The following is a 19,737-nucleotide window of genomic DNA, read 5'->3' on the forward strand; positions in this document are numbered from 1 at the left end:
TAAAGAGATGCTTTTGTTTTTGGACTGGAAAGAGATGGCTAACAACTCAATATATTGCAAATTTCCTAAATCCAAGTAAAGTTTGCTAAACTTGTTTACTTTTTATTTTTCTGCGGTTCTGCCCATCTGGCTTTGCAGTTAGGAATGAAAATAAGATTGTACAATCTACACGTTTATTTTTGTTTTCGAACCTTTTTCATGCAACAAAACATATTTTGAAACAATTTGAATAAAATTATATCAGTATACTGTAAGTATTAACAACTAAAAGTAACTTTATTTATCTTATTTAAACAACAAATACTTCTACCCAAAAAAAGTATACATGTTCTACAAACATTATAATGATTTACTTTCAATTATAATATTTAATATATATATATATATATCTAATAAGCTATAAAGCACGGACACTTCGATGAGTTGCCGTGTCCGCGTGTCGGATACATTTCGGATACGACACTCGTCCGACACACGTGTCTGCTGTGTCTAGCCGTATTTTAATAAAAAAATAAAAAATAAAAAATTCTTCTCCGAACACGCGTGGATACACCTAAATACTATTACGTATCGCGTGTCCAGTCTTATTCTTAACATATATTTTAAAAATAAATTTAGATATAGTATATATTATTATTTATTAAAATAAAAAATATTTTAAATACTTAATATAATTAAAATAAGATATTAAAAATAATAAAAAAATTTAATTTATATTTTAATATCAATAAAATATCAAAATATTATTATAATTTATCTAAAAAATACTTTATATTTTATATGTATGTGTGTTTCCGTGTCATATAAGATTTTAAAATTCCCGTGTCGGTGTGTCCTGTATCGTGTCCTGTGTTCATATCAATGTCAGTGTTTATGTTTGTGTCTATGCATCATAGATAATAAGTAATAAATAATTTTAAATGTTCATATATCACACAATAAATACATTCTAAGAGCGTACAAATATTGCTCCACTTTGAGTGACAGTCATTTCAATGAAGTATTACTTGTTAAGCAATGCATTGATGTCAAAGGTAATTTTTTTCTTTTTACTCTATAGATAATGTCAAATGTAAAGTTAAGCTAGGGATAGTGGACATAAACTTACATACACATACATAAAATTAATGCCAATCTGCTATACCTCCAAGTGTTGTGGATCCAACTCCTTCCCATACTTCACTGAAACCTAATTCCTCATTGTCAACACCTTCCATGTCATAGTCCCACCAGCCGCGACCATTTGCATCTGCTCATAAAAAAATGTGAATAGTATTAATACAATATATTTCAAACATATTTTTCTAAATTCAATATATTAACATGCACTTGTGAAAATCATACAGTGATTATAGAGAGGTTTTGGCTTTTTGTTGCTAGAATTAATTTCAATTTGTGCTTTCTGTCCCTTCTGCTTGAACTTTGATTCACCTCCAAGAACCACTACATTATTTCGAACAGTTTGGCTCTGAATTCCACCTGTTAACATACAGAGCTAAGTAAAGTATTGAGAGCAAACAAAATTGCTATTAATTATTAAAACAGGAAAACTTTAAAATTACATAAACGCATCCACGAAAATCTCGGATCTATTTTTTCCGTCCAACCAAACATTTCCTTAGGAGGAAAGAAAAAAGTACTAGCAGTTTAGCATGTCCTTATTTGATCAAGGGTTCAATAAATATTTGACTTTTCACTTGGATACCTTATAGTGGCTTAGTTATCTTTTCATGGCAGTGCTTCTAATAAAAGCAAACAGAGCAAGGTGGCATCTATTTCTTTTCATATTTCTAATTTCTGCCCATTCAATTAACCTAGATCACTGAAATCATATGGGTAAAACTGGTTTAAAAATATGTGCATATAAGCAAACGCAGTTAATTAGGTGATTTAGATGTCATAGTAATGTCATGTTTAGGATTTTACCATAAGATAATGTCATGCTAGCCACTAAGAAAAGGTGTGTATTGGTAATAGACAGCCTTCCTTAAATAAGACCACAAAATTACTGTACATCTGTCCCGTGAAAGAGACATTTTTGTCCTCTAATTTGTTAGTCAGAATTGGTTGCCAACTAACAAAGTTCTTATCAAGAAACATGAAACTAAAACCAGGATAAGGCCCTCAACAAAATCAAAGGAAGCCCATGAAAAATGAAATTATGCTATTTGTGTTCCATATGAATTCAAAGAGATTGTCACAATAAATTATTTATACAAAATTTCAAGCAACCAAATATAGAATATCACATCTTATTAAGACATTAATCACTACTTTATGCAAAAGAAGCTGAAGGGCAATAAGTCAATAAAAAGTTAAGAAAGTGGAATAACATTACGGAATTGAATTGTTTGCCTTAATGATGGTTTGAAACTTCCAGCCAGTCAATAAGAGTGCTATGCTCATATTTATTGGAAGACAAACCTTCAAATGGATTTTTCCTTTTCCTTGACTCCTGACTTTCATCTGCTACTGAAACTGAATTTTCTAATTCATCAGCACAAAGAAAACCCACAAAGTCTTCCTTTTCTTCAGTTTGCTTGAACCTTTCAAAAACCCTTTGGTCATTGGCATTACCACACCTCTTTTCTTCAACTACAGGAATCGTCTGCTCCACCGTGGGTATTCTTAGACCCAGAGGTGACAGAAAAGGTGTTGACTTGCCCTTATTTTTCAAAATAATAATAAGATAAGAGAATAGCATCAGAAAAACAAACATGCGCTTATGAATTGAAAAATGAATAAATCAACAGTTTACAAACCTGTATTATGCAATTTTAGGAAGAACACTTGTTACGGAAAGAGTTGAGTATTTGGACTTATTTATATACCATGTCTACAGACATTGGAAACTTTGTGTCTAAATAATTAGAATTTCAAGTTTATGGTTGGAGAACTGGCGAGACTGTAATTGATAACACTATCAGTTAAAGTCCACTTCAAATCCCTACTATTTAAACATGAAACTCCCAATTTCAACGGACACTAAATAAGCAAGTAAAAATAAGTGAGTTTCTGAGGTCAACTCAGTTGGTGATTCTCTTTTTTGTCTTTTTATTTTGGTGGCTGGTAAACTGTTAATCAAAGCTAAACTTTGGATACCGGTACTCATGCCAAAAAACAAAAATGAAATCAAATAAAAGAAAATAAAAATGAAGCTACCAAAGAACTATCCATAAAATTAAAACTGGAAGGAAAAAAGAAAAAAAGAAAGAGAAAACGATGATGATAGAAAATGACCTGAACTGTTTGGGAAAGAATGGAAGAAGATTTTGGCAGCTTCCGGTCTAGGAAGTTGGAGAGAGAAACATGCGCGTTCTGGCTCTTTCGTGAACCTAATTCATTCCTCGCATTTCTTTCAGAATCATTAAAGCTGGTTCTTTCACCAACAATTAATTAATTAATTTCACCGTGAATTCATCAAGTTCCTTCTCACATCTAAGAATATCATCAACAACAAGAAGAAAATATCATTATGTAACTTACGGATTGGATGGAAGAGAATGGAAAGTTGAATCTATGGATCGCTGTCCGAAAACCCTAATCGATGTGGATGCGGGTTTCTTCGACTTCGAGTTCATTCTTTCTTTCGCAGCTTCAGAATTTGAATCAGTGAAAATGTGAAATGCATCAACGGAATTTGTTTTTTGACCTTTTGTTTACTTTGGAAGTCGTGAAATTTTTTTTTCCGGGGAAAGGAATGGGTATTATCGTTTTCTATGATTCGAAAATTTCATTTCGCGCCAAAAAAAAATTGAACTGGTTTTACCCATAATATTTTATTTTGAAAAAATGATATACAATTGTTACGGCCTGGCCCGAGCGTCACGCGGACCGACCCGGCCCGCTAACCATCCGACCCGAACGGTCGTGTGCAAGGCTTTCAACCTCCGATCCGGATACGCGTCTAGGACAGCTCTCCATTACAGCTGTAGGGGGAAGCTTCGAGGAAGGTGGGTCTGTCCTTATAAGACCCACCTCTGATACGGTATATAAGGGGAGGGTCATATGCCTCCCCCAAAGTACATCACATATCACTTTATCCCTTTCTCGCCTACACACTCAACTGACTTGGGTGTCAGAGTGTCTTTGCAGGTGACACCCCCCTTTCGCACCAAGAGCTCGAGACGTCGGCTACCCCAACTCCACCTTCGCGACCCGGTTCCAGGCTACACCCCACCTGCCCATCCGAGGACCCCTCCGACCCGTCCGGTACTCGAACTATCGAACATTGGCGTCGTCTGTGGGGAAAACGCCGAAATGGAGATCGTGCAAGGTCCAGCGGACCATGGCCGCGCAGCAGGCCTCGAAGGGGCAGCCTCTGTTGCCTCTCCCCGCGAGCGGCTGAGGTCCCCCCAACGACGAACCGAGCCACAGTCGAGAGCCCAAGAAAGACGCCCCTTCGGGGGAACTGGTAGCGACAGCACTAGGATAATGTAGGAACTGCGCCATAGGGTGCAGAACCTGCAGCGCCAATTAGCGGATCAAGAGCATCATCAAGAAACTTCCAACCCCGACTATTCCCAATCTCCCGAGAGTCGGGGAAGAACCTCCCATCGAAGCAGTCGCTCACGGCGTACTCTTGTCTCGAGATCAGAATCGGAGAGTAGCCGGGAAGATCGGGAACACCCCAGGAGATGAAATGACACTATCATCTACGCCCGAGGTAAGGGGGTGCGCACCACGAGGCGAGATCGTGAAGGCGGCGAGGAGAGATCCAGGGAAACACGACGACCTGTGATCATGGGCGCCACCCCATTCCATCGTTCCATCCTCGAGGTCCGGTTGCCAAAACACTTTAACAAACCAACAGACATGAGGTATGACGGAATCCAAGACCCGCAGGAACACCTCACGGCCTTCGAGGCCAGAATGAACCTGGAGGGAGTGGGAGACAAAGTAAGGTGCAGCGCCTTCCCGGTCACCCTGGCAGGGCCTGCAATACGGTGGTTCAATAGCCTCCCGCAGGGCTCCGTGGCCGGCTTCTCGGATATCAGTCGTGCCTTCTTAGCACAATTCACCACCAGAATCGCGAAAGCAAAACACCCGATCAATCTGCTCGGCGTCACTCAGAAAACCGACGAGCCAACCAGGAAGTACCTAGATCGTTTCAACGACGAATGCTTGGAGATCGAGGGGTTAACCGATTCGGTGGCCAGTCTCTGCCTAACGAATGGGCTCCTTAACGAGGACTTCAGAAAACACCTCACCACAAAGCCAGTCTGAACAATGCAAGAAATCCAAACTGTAGCCCGCGAATACATAAACGATGAGAAAGTCAGTCAAGTTGTGGCTGCCAACAAGCGGCAGCCCTCCTACACTCAACCCAGGCAGCATGGCAATGGAGAAAGACAGAAGGAGCACGCCAGAGACGGCGACCCGAGCAAGGCACCTAGACCGTTTCCTCATGTTAGATAATTCACCAAATACACTCCCCTCACCCTCCCCATCATAGAAGTTTACCAACAGATAATTGAGAAGGGAATCTTGTCAAAGCCCTGTCCTCTGAAGGACCGAACTGGGGGGGAACACGAGCTTCTACTGTGATTACCATAAGGGCTATGGACACAAAACACATGACTATTTCGACCTGAAGGACGCACTGGAACAAACGATCAGGGACGAAAAACTAGCTGAATTCCCACATCATCAGGGAGCCGAGGAGACGAAATCGCGACCACGATGGGGAAGACAAGACTCGAATGGTGAAGCGACGACAAGAGCCAAGGGACGACGACCACGACCTTACCGTAGTGAATGTAGTAACCGCGAGAAACACGGCTCCAAGGTCGAAATCGGCGCGCAAAAAAGATGCCAAAGTCCTCGCGGTCTCCTCCTCATCTTCGCGAAGCTCCAAAAGGGCCCCATCCATCTCTTTCGGCCCAGAAGACCAATGGTTCGAAGAGGTCTTGGAAAGCCCCCCATGGTCATCACGGCCAGGGTCGGAACCGGTATCGTCAAACGGATCCGGTCTCGTCAAACAGATCCTTATAGACACAGGGGCAAACACGAACATTATGTTATGCAACGTGTTCGATGCATTAGGGCTACGGGATGCCGACCTAACGACCCACCAGCATGGTGTCATAGGGCTAGGCGATCACTTCATCAAGCCAAACGGGATAATCTCCCTGCCGGTCTCTGTGGGACAAGGACAGGGGCGAAGATCGATAATGGCTGAGTTCATAGTTCTGAGGGACTCCACGGCCTACAACATCATCCTAAGGAGGAAGACCATTAACGATGTTGGGGCAGTGATCAGTACAAAGCTGCTAGTGATGAAGTTTGTCACAGATGACGGATCTGTGGGATCCATAAAAGGAGAATTGGAAACGGCAGTCGTTTGTGACAACGCCAGCCTCTCCTTGAGGAAAAAATTCAAAGAAGCATCGGGAGTGCTCCTCGCCGACCTGGACGCTAGGGTCGATGACAAGCCCAGACCCGAGCCAGAGGGGGTCCTGGAGAAGTTTAGGGTTAGGGACACGGAGGAAAAGTTCACGTTCGTAAATAGAAACCTCCCGCATGAATTGAAAGAGCCTTTGGTAGAAATGATCAGGGCCAATGGTGATCTGTTTGCCTGGATGCCAGCCGACATGCCGGGGATAGACCCTCATCTCATGTCACACCTCCTGCCCGTCAAGCCTGAAGCCCAACCCGTGGCTCAGAGGAGAAGGAAGATGTCACAGGAAAGAGCAAAGGAGGTGGCCAAGCAAACGGCCAGCCTCCTAGAAGCAGGTTTTATTCGAGAACTAGACTACTCGACCTGGTTGTCGAATGTAATTCTGGTAAAAAAGCAAAATGGAAGATGGAGGATGTGTGTAGATTACTCCGATCTTAACAAAGCATGCCCCAAGGACTGCTACCCCCTTCCCAACATTGACGCGCTTGTTGATGCGAGGTAGGGTACCGGTATCTCAGCTTTTTGGATGCCTACTCCGGCTACAATCAGATACCGATGCATCGGCCTGACGAGGATAAAACAGCATTCATAACGCCGAAAGGAATCTATTGCTACAAGGTGATGCCATTTGGCTTGAAAAATGCGAGGGCTACATACCAGATATTGATGAACAAGATATTCAGCGATCTCATAGGCAAGACGGTGGAAGTCTGTGTAGATGACATCCTCGCGAAGACCACCCGACCTGATGATCTCCTGAGCGACTTGAGGAACGTGTTTGCGTCCCTCCGATAACACGGCATGAGGCTCAACCCGCTCAAGTGCGCCTTTGCCATGGAGGCCGGAAAATTCCTAGGATTTATGATCACCCAAAAGGGGGTGGAAGCCAACCCTGAAAAGTGCCAGGCAATACTTCAAATGAAGAGCCCAGGCTGTGTTAAAGACGTCCAGAGACTGGCAAGAAGGCTCACCGCGCTGTCTCGCTTCCTCAGAGCGTCGGCGACAAAAGCTCTACCCTTTTTCAATCTGATGAGAAAAGGGATAGCGTTCGAATGGACCCCTGCGTGCGAGGAGGCGTTTAATCACTTCAAAGAGATCCTGGCGGCACCTCCCGTACTCGGGAAGCCCAAGGTCAGAGAACCACTCTACCTGTACCTGGCCATAACGAAGGAGACTCAGCAGCCAATTTACTTTGTGAGTAGAGCGTTACAAGGAGCAGAACCGCGGTATAAAAAACTGGAGAAGCTGGCACTGGCACTCTTGACCTCTTCCCGTAGACTAAGGTAGTACTTCCAAGGCCATCAGATCGTCGTGAGGATGGATCAGAGAATCCGTCAAGTACTCCAAAAACTCGATTTAGCGGGAAGAATGATGACTTGGGCCATTGAGCTTTCCCAGTACGACCTACGGTTTGAGCCCCGACATGCGATTAAGGCACAAGCAATGGCCGACTTCTTGGTAGAAGTAACGAGAGACCCAATCGAGGAAACGGGCATACGGTGGAGGCTCCATGTAGACGGGGCCTCCAACCAAAAGTTCAGAGGAGCCAGGATCATCTTGCTCCTGCCGGGGTCATATACGAGCAATCGATCAAGTTTGAGTTCCCGGTATCAAACAACCAAGCCGAATACGAAGCCCTCTTGGGAGGCCTGACTCTAGCTCGTGAAGTCGGGGCGTCGAGGCTGGAGGTGTGCAGCGACTCGCAGGTCGTCACTTCACAAGTAAACAGAAGCTACCAAGCCAGAGACTCGCTGTTGCAAAAGTACTTGGAAAAAGTTACACAATTGAGCAACCAGTTTGAGGAGATCACGATCCAACATGTCCAAAGAGAAAGGAACACACGGGCGGACCTCCTATCTAAGCTAGCAAGCACAAAATCGGGAGTAGACAACCGATCACTCATCCAAGGCATGCTTAAGGAACCGGCAGTTGCCCTCCACTTGACAAAGATAGGCCCCTCTTGGTTGGACCCTATCGTCGATTTCCTGGAAAGCGGCAAACTCCCTGACGACGAGAAAGCAGCAAAAGTGTTGAGAAGGAAGGCAACCAATATGCGACCATACAGGGACAACTGTTTAAATAGGGACTCAGCCAACCCCTGCTGAAGTGCCTACACCCCGAGCAGACGGATTACGTACTTAGAGAAGTCCATGAAGGGTGCTGCGGCCACCATATCGGGGGAAAAGCCCTAGCAAGAAAGCTCATCCGAGCTGGATACTACTGGCCATCGATGATGGAAGATTCCAAAGAATTTGTGAAGAAATGCGCCAAGTGTCAGGAGAACGCCAACTTCTACAGAACACCCGCTTCCAAACTAAGCCTACTGACGTCCTCCCGACCCTTCTCACAATGGGGAGTCGACCTCTTGGGACCATTCCCGGTTGGCCCAGGACAAGTCAAATACCTCATAGTTGCCATCGACTACTACACCAAATGGATAGAGGTCGAGCCACTAGCTAGCATATCCTCATCCAATTGTAGAAAGTTCATGTGGAGGCAGGTGATAACTCGATTCGGCATCCCGGAAGTGGTCATCTCAGACAACGAGACGCAATTCACTGACAAGAAGTTAATAGAACTCCTCAACGGCCTGGGCATAAAACAGAAGTTCTCTTCAGTAGAGCACCCCCAGACGAATGGGCAATTCGAGTCCGCAAATAAGGTCATCTTACAGGGCCTCAAGAAGCGGCTGGGTGACAAAAAAAGGTGCATGGGCTGACAAACTCGCTTCAGTCCTCTGGTTTTACCATACAACCGAGCAGTCCTCCACGGGAGAAACCCCCTTCCGCCTGACATACGGGGTGGACGCGATGATACCCGTGAAAATCGGCGAGTCGAGCCCGCGACTACTTCTGAAGGAGTAGAAAAAGCAGTGGAGAAAGACCTGGTGGATGAGGCCAGAGAGATGGCCCATTTAACAGAAGTAGCACTGAAACAAATGATGGCCCTGCGCTACAACGCCAAAGTACTCAAGAGGGAGTTTGGAAAGAATGACCTAGTCTTGCAACGCAATGACATAGGGCTACCGACCCAAGGGGAAGGAAAACTAGCGGCAAATTGGGAAGGCCTCTACAGGGTCAAAGACATGCTCGGCAAAGGCGCCTACAAATTGGAGAAGCTCGACGGCAAGGAAATCCCGAGAACATGGAATGTAGGTAACTTGAAGAGATTTTATTCCTAACTCGAGCACGCCGGCTAGGCGGTTCGACGAGTTCAGTGATTCACTGTTGTTAAAACGTTTACCATGGCTATAGACCTGTTTAACTGCCGATTAATGTTTACTTAAAAAATTTCTCCTTTTATTTTTCCTCAACTACGCATCCCACGGCAATACGTTCCTTCTAATGAGCGATAAACGGTGTAACAACACGGCGCCCCGGGACTGATCACCCCGGGAGCCAACCAAGTTAAAAAGCCATAACAAACGGCCGCGATAATAATAAAGCCACGACATGGCCTCGCCAAAGATACCAACATAACGGTAAACGAATGACGAGCAACAGGCATACAATGACCAAACGGGAACAAACAAACCGTAAACACTACCAGATAAGCGGAAAAATACGATAACCACAAGCCAACCAGGCGACTAATAAAGTATGACAAAATAATTTCAAAAGTTCTACAACAAAACCACAAAAAACAAGGTACAAGAGTTCACTTTTTAGGCATATCAACAATCTTGCCGTCCTTGATCGTCTTGAAAACCCCGATTGCCGATGTATCAAAGTCGGGACCCACGATCTTCGCCTGAGCCTTAAGAGCCTCCTCAGTCATAAAGATCGCACTCTTTCTTTGCTCCCTGACCTCCTTATGTTTCTTTTTAAGTCCCTCGACCTCATCCTGAGCAGTCTTAGCAGCTGAGACGGCCGCGTCCCGTTCCTTTTCCAAGGCGACCACCCGACCTTGCGTGGCGCTAAGCTGGCTTTCCAAAGTCATTTCCTGCTCGATCAGATGGGATACGGAAGCATCAGCAGTCTTCAACTTTTCTTTGACAAACGCAGCCTTCTCCTCGGCAGTCTTAAGCTTCTCCTTCGCCTCGGACAGCTGCCCCTGGAGCGTTTCAACTTGAGCTTTGAATTTGTTGTTGGCTGTGGCGGTAGATTTGAGCTTCCAACGTAGCGATTGCATACCCGACAATTCGAACTCTGCCTTCCGAGCTATGGCCGCACCGCGGAGAAGGGTGCGATACATCCATCGCGCTTGCCCCGCAAGGTCGGTACCGTGAAAATGTTCCTCCGTGCCAGGAAGCAATTGGGAGTCTATGAACGACCCGACATCGAAGTTCCTCTCCATCATGGTAAGTTCCCCCTCAAGTCGTCATCATCGGCCTGTTGAACGGGAGACGAGTGCCCGGTGCCAGTCGCCTCGTCAAGAACAGGGGAACGCACGCCGCATCGACAAGTTTGTCCGACATAACGACATCGCGAGGTGAGGGCGCCACTTGATCCCCCTTGTCCCTGGGAGGAACTACTGGTGGCTCGTCGGTCTTCTCCCTATCACTTTCCGTTGGGAAAATTTTGTACAAACTTTCAAGGCCGGTCACTTCGGCAGACATTCCCACTGCAACAGAAATGAACAAGTTAGTCATTAATCAGCATAACAAACCAAAGAAGCAACCATGCAAAAAACGATACGACAAAAGCGAATCACAAATATAATCCTTGGCGACCTCCCGGCTACCCATAAGGAGATGGGGGTTCACATGGTTTCTCCCAAAAACGGCCCACAGCATGTCGGCAATTTTTCGGTCCACAGCCGACATCCCCTTGTAAGTTACCTTAATAAAAGCATTGGACCCCGTCCCGAAACTCCAATATGTCGGGATGAGACGTTCTCCCTCCAACGACAACCAAAAAGGGTGACAACCCTTGATCGGACGCACCTTGAAATACTTATCCTTGAACCCATGATAAGAGTCCTCGAACAAGTCAAAGATCCTCCGCCCCTGGGCAAATCGGAAGGACATGAACCCCTTCCTCGCCTTTCCCTCCTTGGAAGGGTTCGTGAGATTAAAGAAGTAAAGGAAAACGTCGATGGACACCGGCAGCTCCAAGTATTCACATACCATCTCGAAACAACGGATTGAAGTGCAACTGTTCGGATACAGCTGCGACGGCACCCCAGAGATCCGACTATGGAGCCCATTTGGAAAGCAGAGAAGGGGATACGAACCCCCACTTGGGTGAACATGGCTTTATAAAACCAAATCCAATCGGCAACCCGGGGGCGTAGAAATTGAGCTCGTACAACCGCTCCTGAGGGGCTGGAACAAAAACATTGTAGTTGGCCTTCTCGTCAGTATCCCCGCACAGGTACTTGGCCTGACGAAACTCGGTAAGCTCATCCTCACCCATCTGGTTAGGGGAGTCCCTTAAGTCGGAAGCCACCCAAGCGTATGGGTCGTAACCCACGGTGGAGGTAGAAGCTCGGGAGACGACGCGAGACATACCTATAGTGGGGGTACCACTCAATTAGTCTATGAGGTCGGGAGCTCGAAAAAATCCAGAAACTACACTTAACCTATTCTGCAACTAAAATTAAGCATGGATAAAGCTAAATCCAAACAAAAGCCTACCCTGAAATGGTAACCCCCTAACACACCTACTTGACACTAGAGGCCATCCAGCATACAAGATCAAGCAAACAGCATGCATGTAAGAGGAAACAAACACAAAGTAGAAAACAAAGAAATGAATGTTTACCTGGATTGGTTTTGAAGATTTGAAGAAGAAGGAAGAAAAGCGAATACGCAAGAAGGCAAGAACAACACTCTGGGAATTTTGAGAGAAGAAGACGATGGAGATAGCTGAAGTGAAGATATGAGAACGAATGCAAAACGGTTTTAAAACTGCCACTCAAAGAAGCACGAAAAGACTAAGGACAAAACAGTCTTTGCGCGCGGGATTTTTAACCCATTATGAGCATTTAATGCTCTACTCGAGGAACGAGGCAACAAATGGTCGTCCCAACAACAAATAGGCACGCGCGCAAGAGGCACGTCCTCTCCACGGACGGCCGACCTGGTGACAATGTGTGAGTGAAGAGATAACACGCCACCAACAACCCGCACGAATATTGCTGGCACGTTGGGGCACTGTTACGACCTGACCCGAGCGTCACGCGGACCGACCCGGCCCGCTAACCACCCGACCCGAACGGTCATGTGCGAGGCTCTCAACCCCCGACCCGGACACGTGTCCAGGATAGCTCTCCATTACAGCGGTAGGGGGAAGCTTCGAGGAAGGTGGGTCTGTCCTTGTGGGACCCACCTCTGACACGGTATAAGAGGAGGGTCCTACCCCTCTCCCAAAGTACGTCACATATCACTTTATCTCTTTCTCGCCTGCACACTCAACTGACTTGGACATTGGAGTGTCTTTGCAGGTGACACCCCCCTTCCGCACCAAGAGCTCGGGACGTCGGCTACCCCAACTCTACCTTCGCGACCCGGTTCCAGACTACACCCCACCTGCCCATCTGAGGACCCCTCCGACCCGTCCGGTACCCGAACTACCGAACAACAATTAAAGACAAATAGTCAAATAGTATTACTGATATTCCCACAACTCCAAGTTATTACTAAGAAAGGAAAAAAAATAAAAAGAAAAGAGTATGCAATAAGAACGTTATTTCATGAAATGAACGAGATTGTGATATATTTAATTTTTTTAAATGATGAGATTGTCACTGTTGATATAGGAACCAATGTAATACTATACATATCCATCAAATTTTGTCATAAAGAAATTCCAGCCACTTTGCATGATAGTGGCCGCTGACACTAAATGTGTCTGTTCAATATCTACATTCACTTTTTTTTTTACAAAAGCTTTGATTGCATAACGTGAAGCTATTTATCACAAAAATGCTTGCCATGTAAATGGTCTTTTTTTTTTTTTGCTCATTTTCATATTAAATATATACACTATGATTGCTATACAAACAATGCTAACTGATATAAACAGTTTTTTTCCCCATCTTTTCTGTCACAGCTACAATCATCATCAAGAACGAAATTCGAGTTTTCATCGGATATGCCGCTTATTTTGAAGTGCAACTGACATGTTTCGAAGCCTATTTTTTATTTCTGTAAAGGATGGCCTGACTTCAGGGTCAGGATTCCAGCACTCTTCCATAAGCTTCTTCCACTCGGGATCGCAGCGTTTCGGAATAGAAGGCCTGAGCGTATTATTGACAATTCCTCCTTCATTAAATGATTTGTAATAAACAAAACTCTCCATCAGAATTCAAACAAGGCTTTGCAAAACTTTTTTTTAATTTATTTTCTGAGTGACAGAATGGTTCAATGATGAAGCAACATGCTGATTGATCACACCACATGCAGCTAGAAAATCACATGTAACATGCACATAGGTGTATATATAACTTTGAACTTGAAACTACTGGGAGGGGGAAGTATGTCTACTACTCCACTAATCCAACACTGGTAGATAAAATAGATTTTGTATACTAATGGTTTACACTAGAAAGAGAATGATGTGGTGATATCTAAAATAAGAATAGCATTGTGCTATTGGCTAATTTTGGCAGATTATATTGGCATTTCTACTTCAAACATTGCTAACAATGATAATTTGATAGGTTTGACAAAATAGACAAGGCTCCAGAGGAGTTTGGTAATAAAAACTCCAACGAAAGATGGTTCTCAAGTTAAACATGAAATTCTTACCAATTATAGCACCACAGTGCATGTTAGCATATGGCTCTTCCCCAGTTAAGATCTCCCACATTGCAATGCCAAATGAGAAAACATCAACCTGCAGAAAGCAAGAAGGGGAAAGTAATCTTCAAGAGTGCACTTACAAGCAATCTCTTCACCAGTATGTGATTGGTCATATTTTTGTCAACCAAAAAAGGAGATAGAAACACCAAGACGAAGTTTCAAACCTTTTCAGATACCCGATTGTTACCATCTAGCAATTCCGGTGCCATCCAAGGAAGGGTTCCTCTGACACCACCCGAAATAAGTGTGTTGCGTTTAATTCTTGATAGGCCAAAATCTGAAACCTATTGATTGGAAAAACCACCAAGGAGTTCAGTTCAACAGAACACATTTGTTCCTATATGAAAATGAAGAACGTATATCTAGGAAAACATAAACTACAAAACAGATGAAAATGAAAAAAGAATAAGAAAGCCTAATGTCTTCGAAAATTATAAATAAACGTGCAGTTACAAACCAAATGTTTTGGACATCTTTCCATTCAAAGCCACGGAGTCAAAAATAAATAAATAAACAGATTCTTGTTTCTGTTACAAAATACCTTACATACTGGTCGCTCAGGATCCCCCAGATTAACAAGTAGATTATCACACTTCAAGTCAAAATGAACAATATTTTTCAAATGCAAATATTCCATGCCAAAGGCTGCATCCATTGCAATCATGATCCTTTTGCGACGATCAAGCACTCTGCAAGAAGCATATAAGAGTGATAAGCTCTAAATTCGTGTGAAGTGTTTTACGACACAGATATGTGTGTTAGCTTACCTCTCCTTCTTCACAAGAACATTTCTTAGCGATCCATGCACCATGTATTCTGTTACTGTTGCCAATGTTCCATCTGGGCCATTTGGAACTACCCCATAAAATGCTACCACATTTGGATGATGAAGAGTAGATAGAATCTGTGCCTCTCTCCAGAAATCTTTTGTCTGCAGGGAGAAAAAAAAGCAATAAACATATAAATATCAGAAAAAAGAGATTATTGAATAGCTTAATGGCCAGTAAGATGGATATTTTTCAAGCTAATGAAATCTAATTCTTCATTAAACTTGGCAGCACATTTCCTTCCATAACTTTGCAATTAACTATTCAAAAAATAAGCATTAGAAGAGTAGCATGAAGAAAGGATACCAGAAAAATTCAACTTTCTTATAATTTATAGAGATTTACCATCCGTTCTTGCTCGGATAATCTACCAGAGAAACAACTACTTTTTTTAATCCTCTTAATTGCAACATCAGTTCCCCTCCACTTTCCAAGATAAACAGTTCCAAAGGTTCCAGATCCTAGCTCTTGCAATTCTTCAAGATCAATATTCTCAATAATCTGCATTTTTGCAACTGAAAAATAGGTTACACAAAGAAAGAAGTTGGCTCAAATCCACCAATAACAACTGAAGCTGGTAAAAGTAAGAAAATTAGGATAAAACAAATTGTGACAACTATTGGATTAAGGGTGGAACAAGTCCCTACTTATAATTGTCAAGCTCATGCTAAAAGAATTTGTAAGCAAATTCAATATACCATTTCATCAAAAATAGAAGCAAGAACTTATATTCTTATTTTCTATTTGAAATAATACTTTACCTAATTATGTTAGATGAAGTTTGAATACTCATGAAGTCATGATAGTATTGAAGATGGAAAGCCAGCAAGCATCAATAAGTAGCTCCATACCTGTAAACCAAACTGTTCAGCTTCTGTTTCAGGAGTTGTATCACCAGGAGGCTTATTGATGTTTTCGCTGTCAGTATTTACAAGGCCATCTACCCTTTCCTGTGTAGGAGATGTTGATGCAACTTCATCCTCTTTGTCTAAATTTGAAGCAACTTGGGTGCATGACCGAAAACCTGTAGAACTACAATCATTGATGCTTCTGGAAGATTCTTCGTTAACGTCTGTGTTTCCTTCTTTGTAGTCAGGATCCTCGTGAGGTATAGCAACCTCTTTCATGGAAGAAGCACTCATGACCGGATACTGAATTACAATTTTGTAAATGATACAATTCTTATATGCATGCTATTGTTAAGAGTTGAAAGTTTCAACAGAGATAGATACTTACAGAGATAGGCAGTACAGACTCTTGGCTAGCATGGGAGTCAATTGGCTGTAACTCAAAAGAGACAAGGGAAAGTGGTCGATTGTCTGCCTCTGGTGTTGCATATTGGTTGTGCAACGACGAATCTTGGCTCCTAATGGAAAACTCAGAAGCAGTTCTGTCTAATGGTGCACCATGTGGTTGATCCCTCCAGTTGCGTGGAGATTCTAAAGAGCTAAATGGTGCCACAGATACATTGCATTCACTGCTTTGCAGATCGGGCGAAGATGAGCAAAATCCATGTTGGTAGTTGATGCACTGTTCATCAAACTGAGCATTGTTTTTACCGACATGTTGCAGGTTCTCTTTACCAATATGTGTCAAGCCTTTTCTACAATGACTCATTCCTGAAATGGGTAAATTATGATACTTAGGCTCATGTTCCTGCCAATCAACTCGTGGCTGTGATGGACATTCTTCCAAATGACTTGAAGTTTCTGGTGATATCAATTTATCTCTCTCTACACTGGGTGGGAACTGCAAGTGGACTTTAAGGTTCTCTTCACTTTCCAGAAGTGATGATTCAGAATTAACATGTAACATTCTATAATGAGGTCCCGCTCTATCATCACACACAGGCAATAAACTTGACTTATGCGGATGGGAGACAATCTTGTCAAAATGATATGAACCTTCATTGGTAACCGAAGGTCTCTCGAATATCATATCATTTTGACCACTTATTGCAGAATATAACAACTCATTACTGTGAGTTCGTCTGTGAAAATGAAAATTATCACTAGGCTTCCTGAATTGGTCAGCATCCACTGTGTATTGATTAATGGGATGGTAATTCAGATACGGAGGCCCTTGACCATGATTGTTATAGTATGCAATTGGATCAACATAATTGGTATTGTCGGTATACAAAGAATTGTCGTGTGGAGCTTTTTCCATAACAAAGGGGAGAATGCTTTCATTAACAGCAATACATGGATGATCCATAAAATGCTGAACATCAGAAATTTTGGGATCTTTAGGTTGTAGGAAGCTGGGAGATAAAGAAGGCATTTGATTAAATTTGCTTGCTACCTGCATTGCAGTAAGAAACTGAGAAGGCTTTGGGGACTGGCCTGGCATATTTGTGGTGGTTGGGTTGCAATCTTTGGCCTCTAAAGAAAATGCAGCTGCGTGTGAGTCCCTATGGAAACCTGGACTATTGTAATCAGAGTTGTTACCAAATGGGCTTGCCAAATTCTGCCCGCTAGGGTTCCTTCGTGGACTTGGATTGTGCATGCCATTTACAGCAACAACATAATGATAATCAGTATCACTTGCCTGATTGACCCTTGCTTCATTAGAGCCTGGAGTCTCAGCTTCTGTTAATGGTATGAGAAAAATCCGTAGCCGGTTAGAGCCTCCAGCTCTTTCTAACTCTTCATACTCCTCAATCATATGATGAAGATCCTCATCAGAACAAACGGAAATGAGAGCATCAAGGTCCTCTCCAGGAAGCTGGTACCTGATAGTGTGAGTTTGATTGCAAATTGCAGAAGTCTTGCTCATAAGTTCCTCCCAAGTAATGTTCTTCCTGATGGATATGATCCGTGTCTCACCGCCCATATATCTGAGCTTCCCATCATTTGGCCTTGGAAGAATTCTTCCCCCGAAACTACAGAGAAATTTTATCTTATTGAAAAAACCTTCTGAGAATGCTGTTCCATATGCATGGCTTGACTGAGGAGAATCTACAACATACACTCGATCACAACAACCTCCCTCCAAAACTTTACCTGAGAGTTGTCTTGTAAATTTGCCTGAAACTTGTCGAGAAAAATGACCAGATCCTTGCCTAGAAAAGTGACCAGAACCTTGTCTGGAAAGTTGACCTGATACTCTGCTACCGCCAGGGTCAAAATGGAGCACGTTAAAATTATTCGGATATGTCCTGTTGTCAACCTCAGCAACATATCCCCTTGGTACATAATACTCTGACAAATCTGAGTTACAATCAGACTCTGATCTTATTAATCCAAAACCATGATTTAGATCCTCATGAACCATCTGATAATTATTATTGATGTTGAAATCTGTTCTATTCGGAAGGCGCTGGTCTGCATCTGTTATGACAGGAAGTCTCCTAAAACCAACCCGATCGCGCAAGAAGTCAGCAGAAAATTCTTCACCAGTTAGTATACACACATTATCCACATCAATATCAGAAGGAATTCTTTCACCTGAACCAACAAACACCGTTTCTTTGTGTCCTGCACCTGAATTGCCATGAGCCTCATTACTCATGGTGGAAGATCTAATAACAAACTCCACAAAACCACCAGTTAGAGCAGTGCATTGAGCCCTCAACGCCTTCTTCACATTAAACAAAGTTATTCGTCGCCAAGTCACATATTCACATGGATAAATCCTTATGCTCTTGTCACCCCAAAGCAAAATCCTTGGATAGCAACTTATCCTATACAAGGAATTTCAAACCTTGAACCAAAAGCAATTTCTCACACATCATTTACCGTCTTAATAGGCAAATTCATAAGGTGATACAACCACAAAAATCCTTCTTAAAAAAAAATAAATTCACCATTGACACATAGATAATTGCATTCGCCCACGATTAATTCAATACAAAGAACCAACAAATTCCCAAGGCACTCTACGCTTAAAATGAACCTGCAACTTTGCCCCTTCACCTCTGCAACAACATGATTACACAACACAAATAGGAATCAAAATAAAACTTTTTTTTTTTATAAATCGCAAATGCATGAACATCAAACCAATATATAATCACAATTCTTCTTTTTTAAAGAAAAAAGGAAGCTAGTGTCCAAATCTACGAATAAAAGCAAGAACGTATGTTAACAATGTACCCGTTGATGTACCGAAAAAGTGAAATTGGAGCTCGGAAGATTGGTGCAATGGGGGAAAATGGAAGGTTTTTGAGGATTGGAGAAAAATGAAAAGAGATAAAAGGAGTTGAAAGTGGGTTTTTGTTGGGAAGAAAGAGATTGGTTTGTGAGGCAATGGTTGAAAGGGTTGTTCCATGAGGGTCGGAATTTCAAAGGGATATGTTGGAGGACGCAGCATTTGCTTAAAATGGCACACTGTAGTATGGAAAGAGAGAGAGAGAGTTACACACAGAAAAACGAGGAAAGGAAGAGAACGAGGAATAACTCTAAATAACCCATTTCTAATTACTATTAATCTTAACTCCACAATCCACATCATCTATTGCATTTACAAATTTAGTACACACACACAATTTACCTATTTTGTATGGATAAATTATTTATACCTTTGTCAATTTTAATTGTTACTAGAGTGAGACCAGGTAAATTATTTATACTATACAGTGTATAAGTAAATGTTATATTATTTAGAGATTAATTAAATTACATATAAACTGATATTAAATTTAAATTATTTATATTATAATATTTTATAAAATATTTATTTGATAATTTGTATATAATTTTATATAATTATTCAATTAAAATATATATATATATATATTAAAATATAGTTTATCAGCTTAA

The 19,737-nt window shown here is 42.5% G+C and overlaps 4 protein-coding genes across 5 annotated transcripts; 2 read left to right on the forward strand and 2 right to left on the reverse strand.

The window, feature by feature from the left end:
- Window positions 1-904: 904 nt before the first annotated feature.
- LOC112711397 (uncharacterized) lies at window positions 905-3,712 on the reverse strand. 2 transcript variants are annotated; one of them, XM_025764038.3, is made up of 5 exons: window positions 3,487-3,712; window positions 3,241-3,379; window positions 2,425-2,665; window positions 1,345-1,479; window positions 905-1,249 (listed from the first exon to the last, which is right to left on the reverse strand). In XM_025764038.3, exons 1-5 carry the CDS (start codon window positions 3,579-3,581, stop codon window positions 1,125-1,127), a joined length of 735 nt encoding a protein of 244 aa, XP_025619823.1. In that variant the 5' UTR covers window positions 3,582-3,712; the 3' UTR covers window positions 905-1,124. The 2 variants fall into 2 exon arrangements, with proteins under 2 accessions (XP_025619823.1, XP_025619824.1); XM_025764039.2 differs by having other exon boundaries at window positions 3,241-3,373; window positions 3,487-3,688.
- A 1,103-nt stretch (window positions 3,713-4,815) lies between these two features.
- On the forward strand, window positions 4,816-5,226 carry LOC112709396 (uncharacterized). Its single transcript, XM_025761285.1, has one exon. It carries the CDS (start codon window positions 4,816-4,818, stop codon window positions 5,224-5,226), a length of 411 nt encoding a protein of 136 aa, XP_025617070.1.
- A 3,662-nt stretch (window positions 5,227-8,888) lies between these two features.
- LOC140175188 (uncharacterized) lies at window positions 8,889-9,675 on the forward strand. The gene is made up of 3 exons (XM_072202127.1): window positions 8,889-9,093; window positions 9,163-9,551; window positions 9,655-9,675. The coding sequence occupies exons 1-3, from the start codon at window positions 8,889-8,891 to the stop codon at window positions 9,673-9,675; spliced, it is 615 nt and encodes a 204-aa protein (XP_072058228.1).
- Window positions 9,676-13,093: 3,418 nt separating this feature from the next.
- On the reverse strand, window positions 13,094-19,409 carry LOC112711398 (uncharacterized). Its single transcript, XM_025764040.2, has 9 exons — window positions 19,072-19,409; window positions 16,211-18,893; window positions 15,826-16,125; window positions 15,320-15,475; window positions 14,915-15,078; window positions 14,689-14,836; window positions 14,312-14,431; window positions 14,094-14,181; window positions 13,094-13,607 (listed from the first exon to the last, which is right to left on the reverse strand). The coding sequence occupies exons 2-9, from the start codon at window positions 18,485-18,487 to the stop codon at window positions 13,429-13,431; spliced, it is 3,432 nt and encodes a 1,143-aa protein (XP_025619825.1). The 5' UTR covers window positions 18,488-18,893; window positions 19,072-19,409; the 3' UTR covers window positions 13,094-13,428.
- Between the last annotated feature and the right edge of the window lie 328 nt (window positions 19,410-19,737).

Source organism: Arachis hypogaea, chromosome 9 (assembly GCF_003086295.3).
Source record: "Arachis hypogaea cultivar Tifrunner chromosome 9, arahy.Tifrunner.gnm2.J5K5, whole genome shotgun sequence".
NCBI lineage: Eukaryota > Viridiplantae > Streptophyta > Magnoliopsida > Fabales > Fabaceae > Arachis > Arachis hypogaea.

What these genes read in the sequence shown, in the direction of transcription:
- LOC112711397 (XM_025764038.3), bottom strand. Translation starts at nt 3,581, where the DNA reads ATGAACTCGAAGTCGAAGAAACCCGCATCCACATCGATTAGGGTTTTC. An exon ending in CATTCTCTTCCATCCAATCC is followed by an intron (nt 3,380 to 3,486) that starts GTAAGTTACATA and finishes TGTTGGTGAAAG; the next exon opens with AACCAGCTTTAATGATTCTG. An exon ending in TTCTTTCCCAAACAGTTCAG is followed by an intron (nt 2,666 to 3,240) that starts GTCATTTTCTAT and finishes TTGAAAAATAAG; the next exon opens with GGCAAGTCAACACCTTTTCT.
- LOC112709396 (XM_025761285.1), top strand. Translation starts at nt 4,816, where the DNA reads ATGAGGTATGACGGAATCCAAGACCCGCAGGAACACCTCACGGCCTTC.
- LOC140175188 (XM_072202127.1), top strand. Translation starts at nt 8,889, where the DNA reads ATGTGGAGGCAGGTGATAACTCGATTCGGCATCCCGGAAGTGGTCATC. An exon ending in GGGCCTCAAGAAGCGGCTGG is followed by an intron (nt 9,094 to 9,162) that starts GTGACAAAAAAA and finishes ACAACCGAGCAG; the next exon opens with TCCTCCACGGGAGAAACCCC. An exon ending in AAATCCCGAGAACATGGAAT is followed by an intron (nt 9,552 to 9,654) that starts GTAGGTAACTTG and finishes CCATGGCTATAG; the next exon opens with ACCTGTTTAACTGCCGATTA.
- LOC112711398 (XM_025764040.2), bottom strand. Translation starts at nt 18,487, where the DNA reads ATGAGTAATGAGGCTCATGGCAATTCAGGTGCAGGACACAAAGAAACG. An exon ending in AGTCTGTACTGCCTATCTCT is followed by an intron (nt 16,126 to 16,210) that starts GTAAGTATCTAT and finishes ATTGTAATTCAG; the next exon opens with TATCCGGTCATGAGTGCTTC. An exon ending in GCACTGTGGTGCTATAATTG is followed by an intron (nt 13,608 to 14,093) that starts GTAAGAATTTCA and finishes CATTTAATGAAG; the next exon opens with GAGGAATTGTCAATAATACG.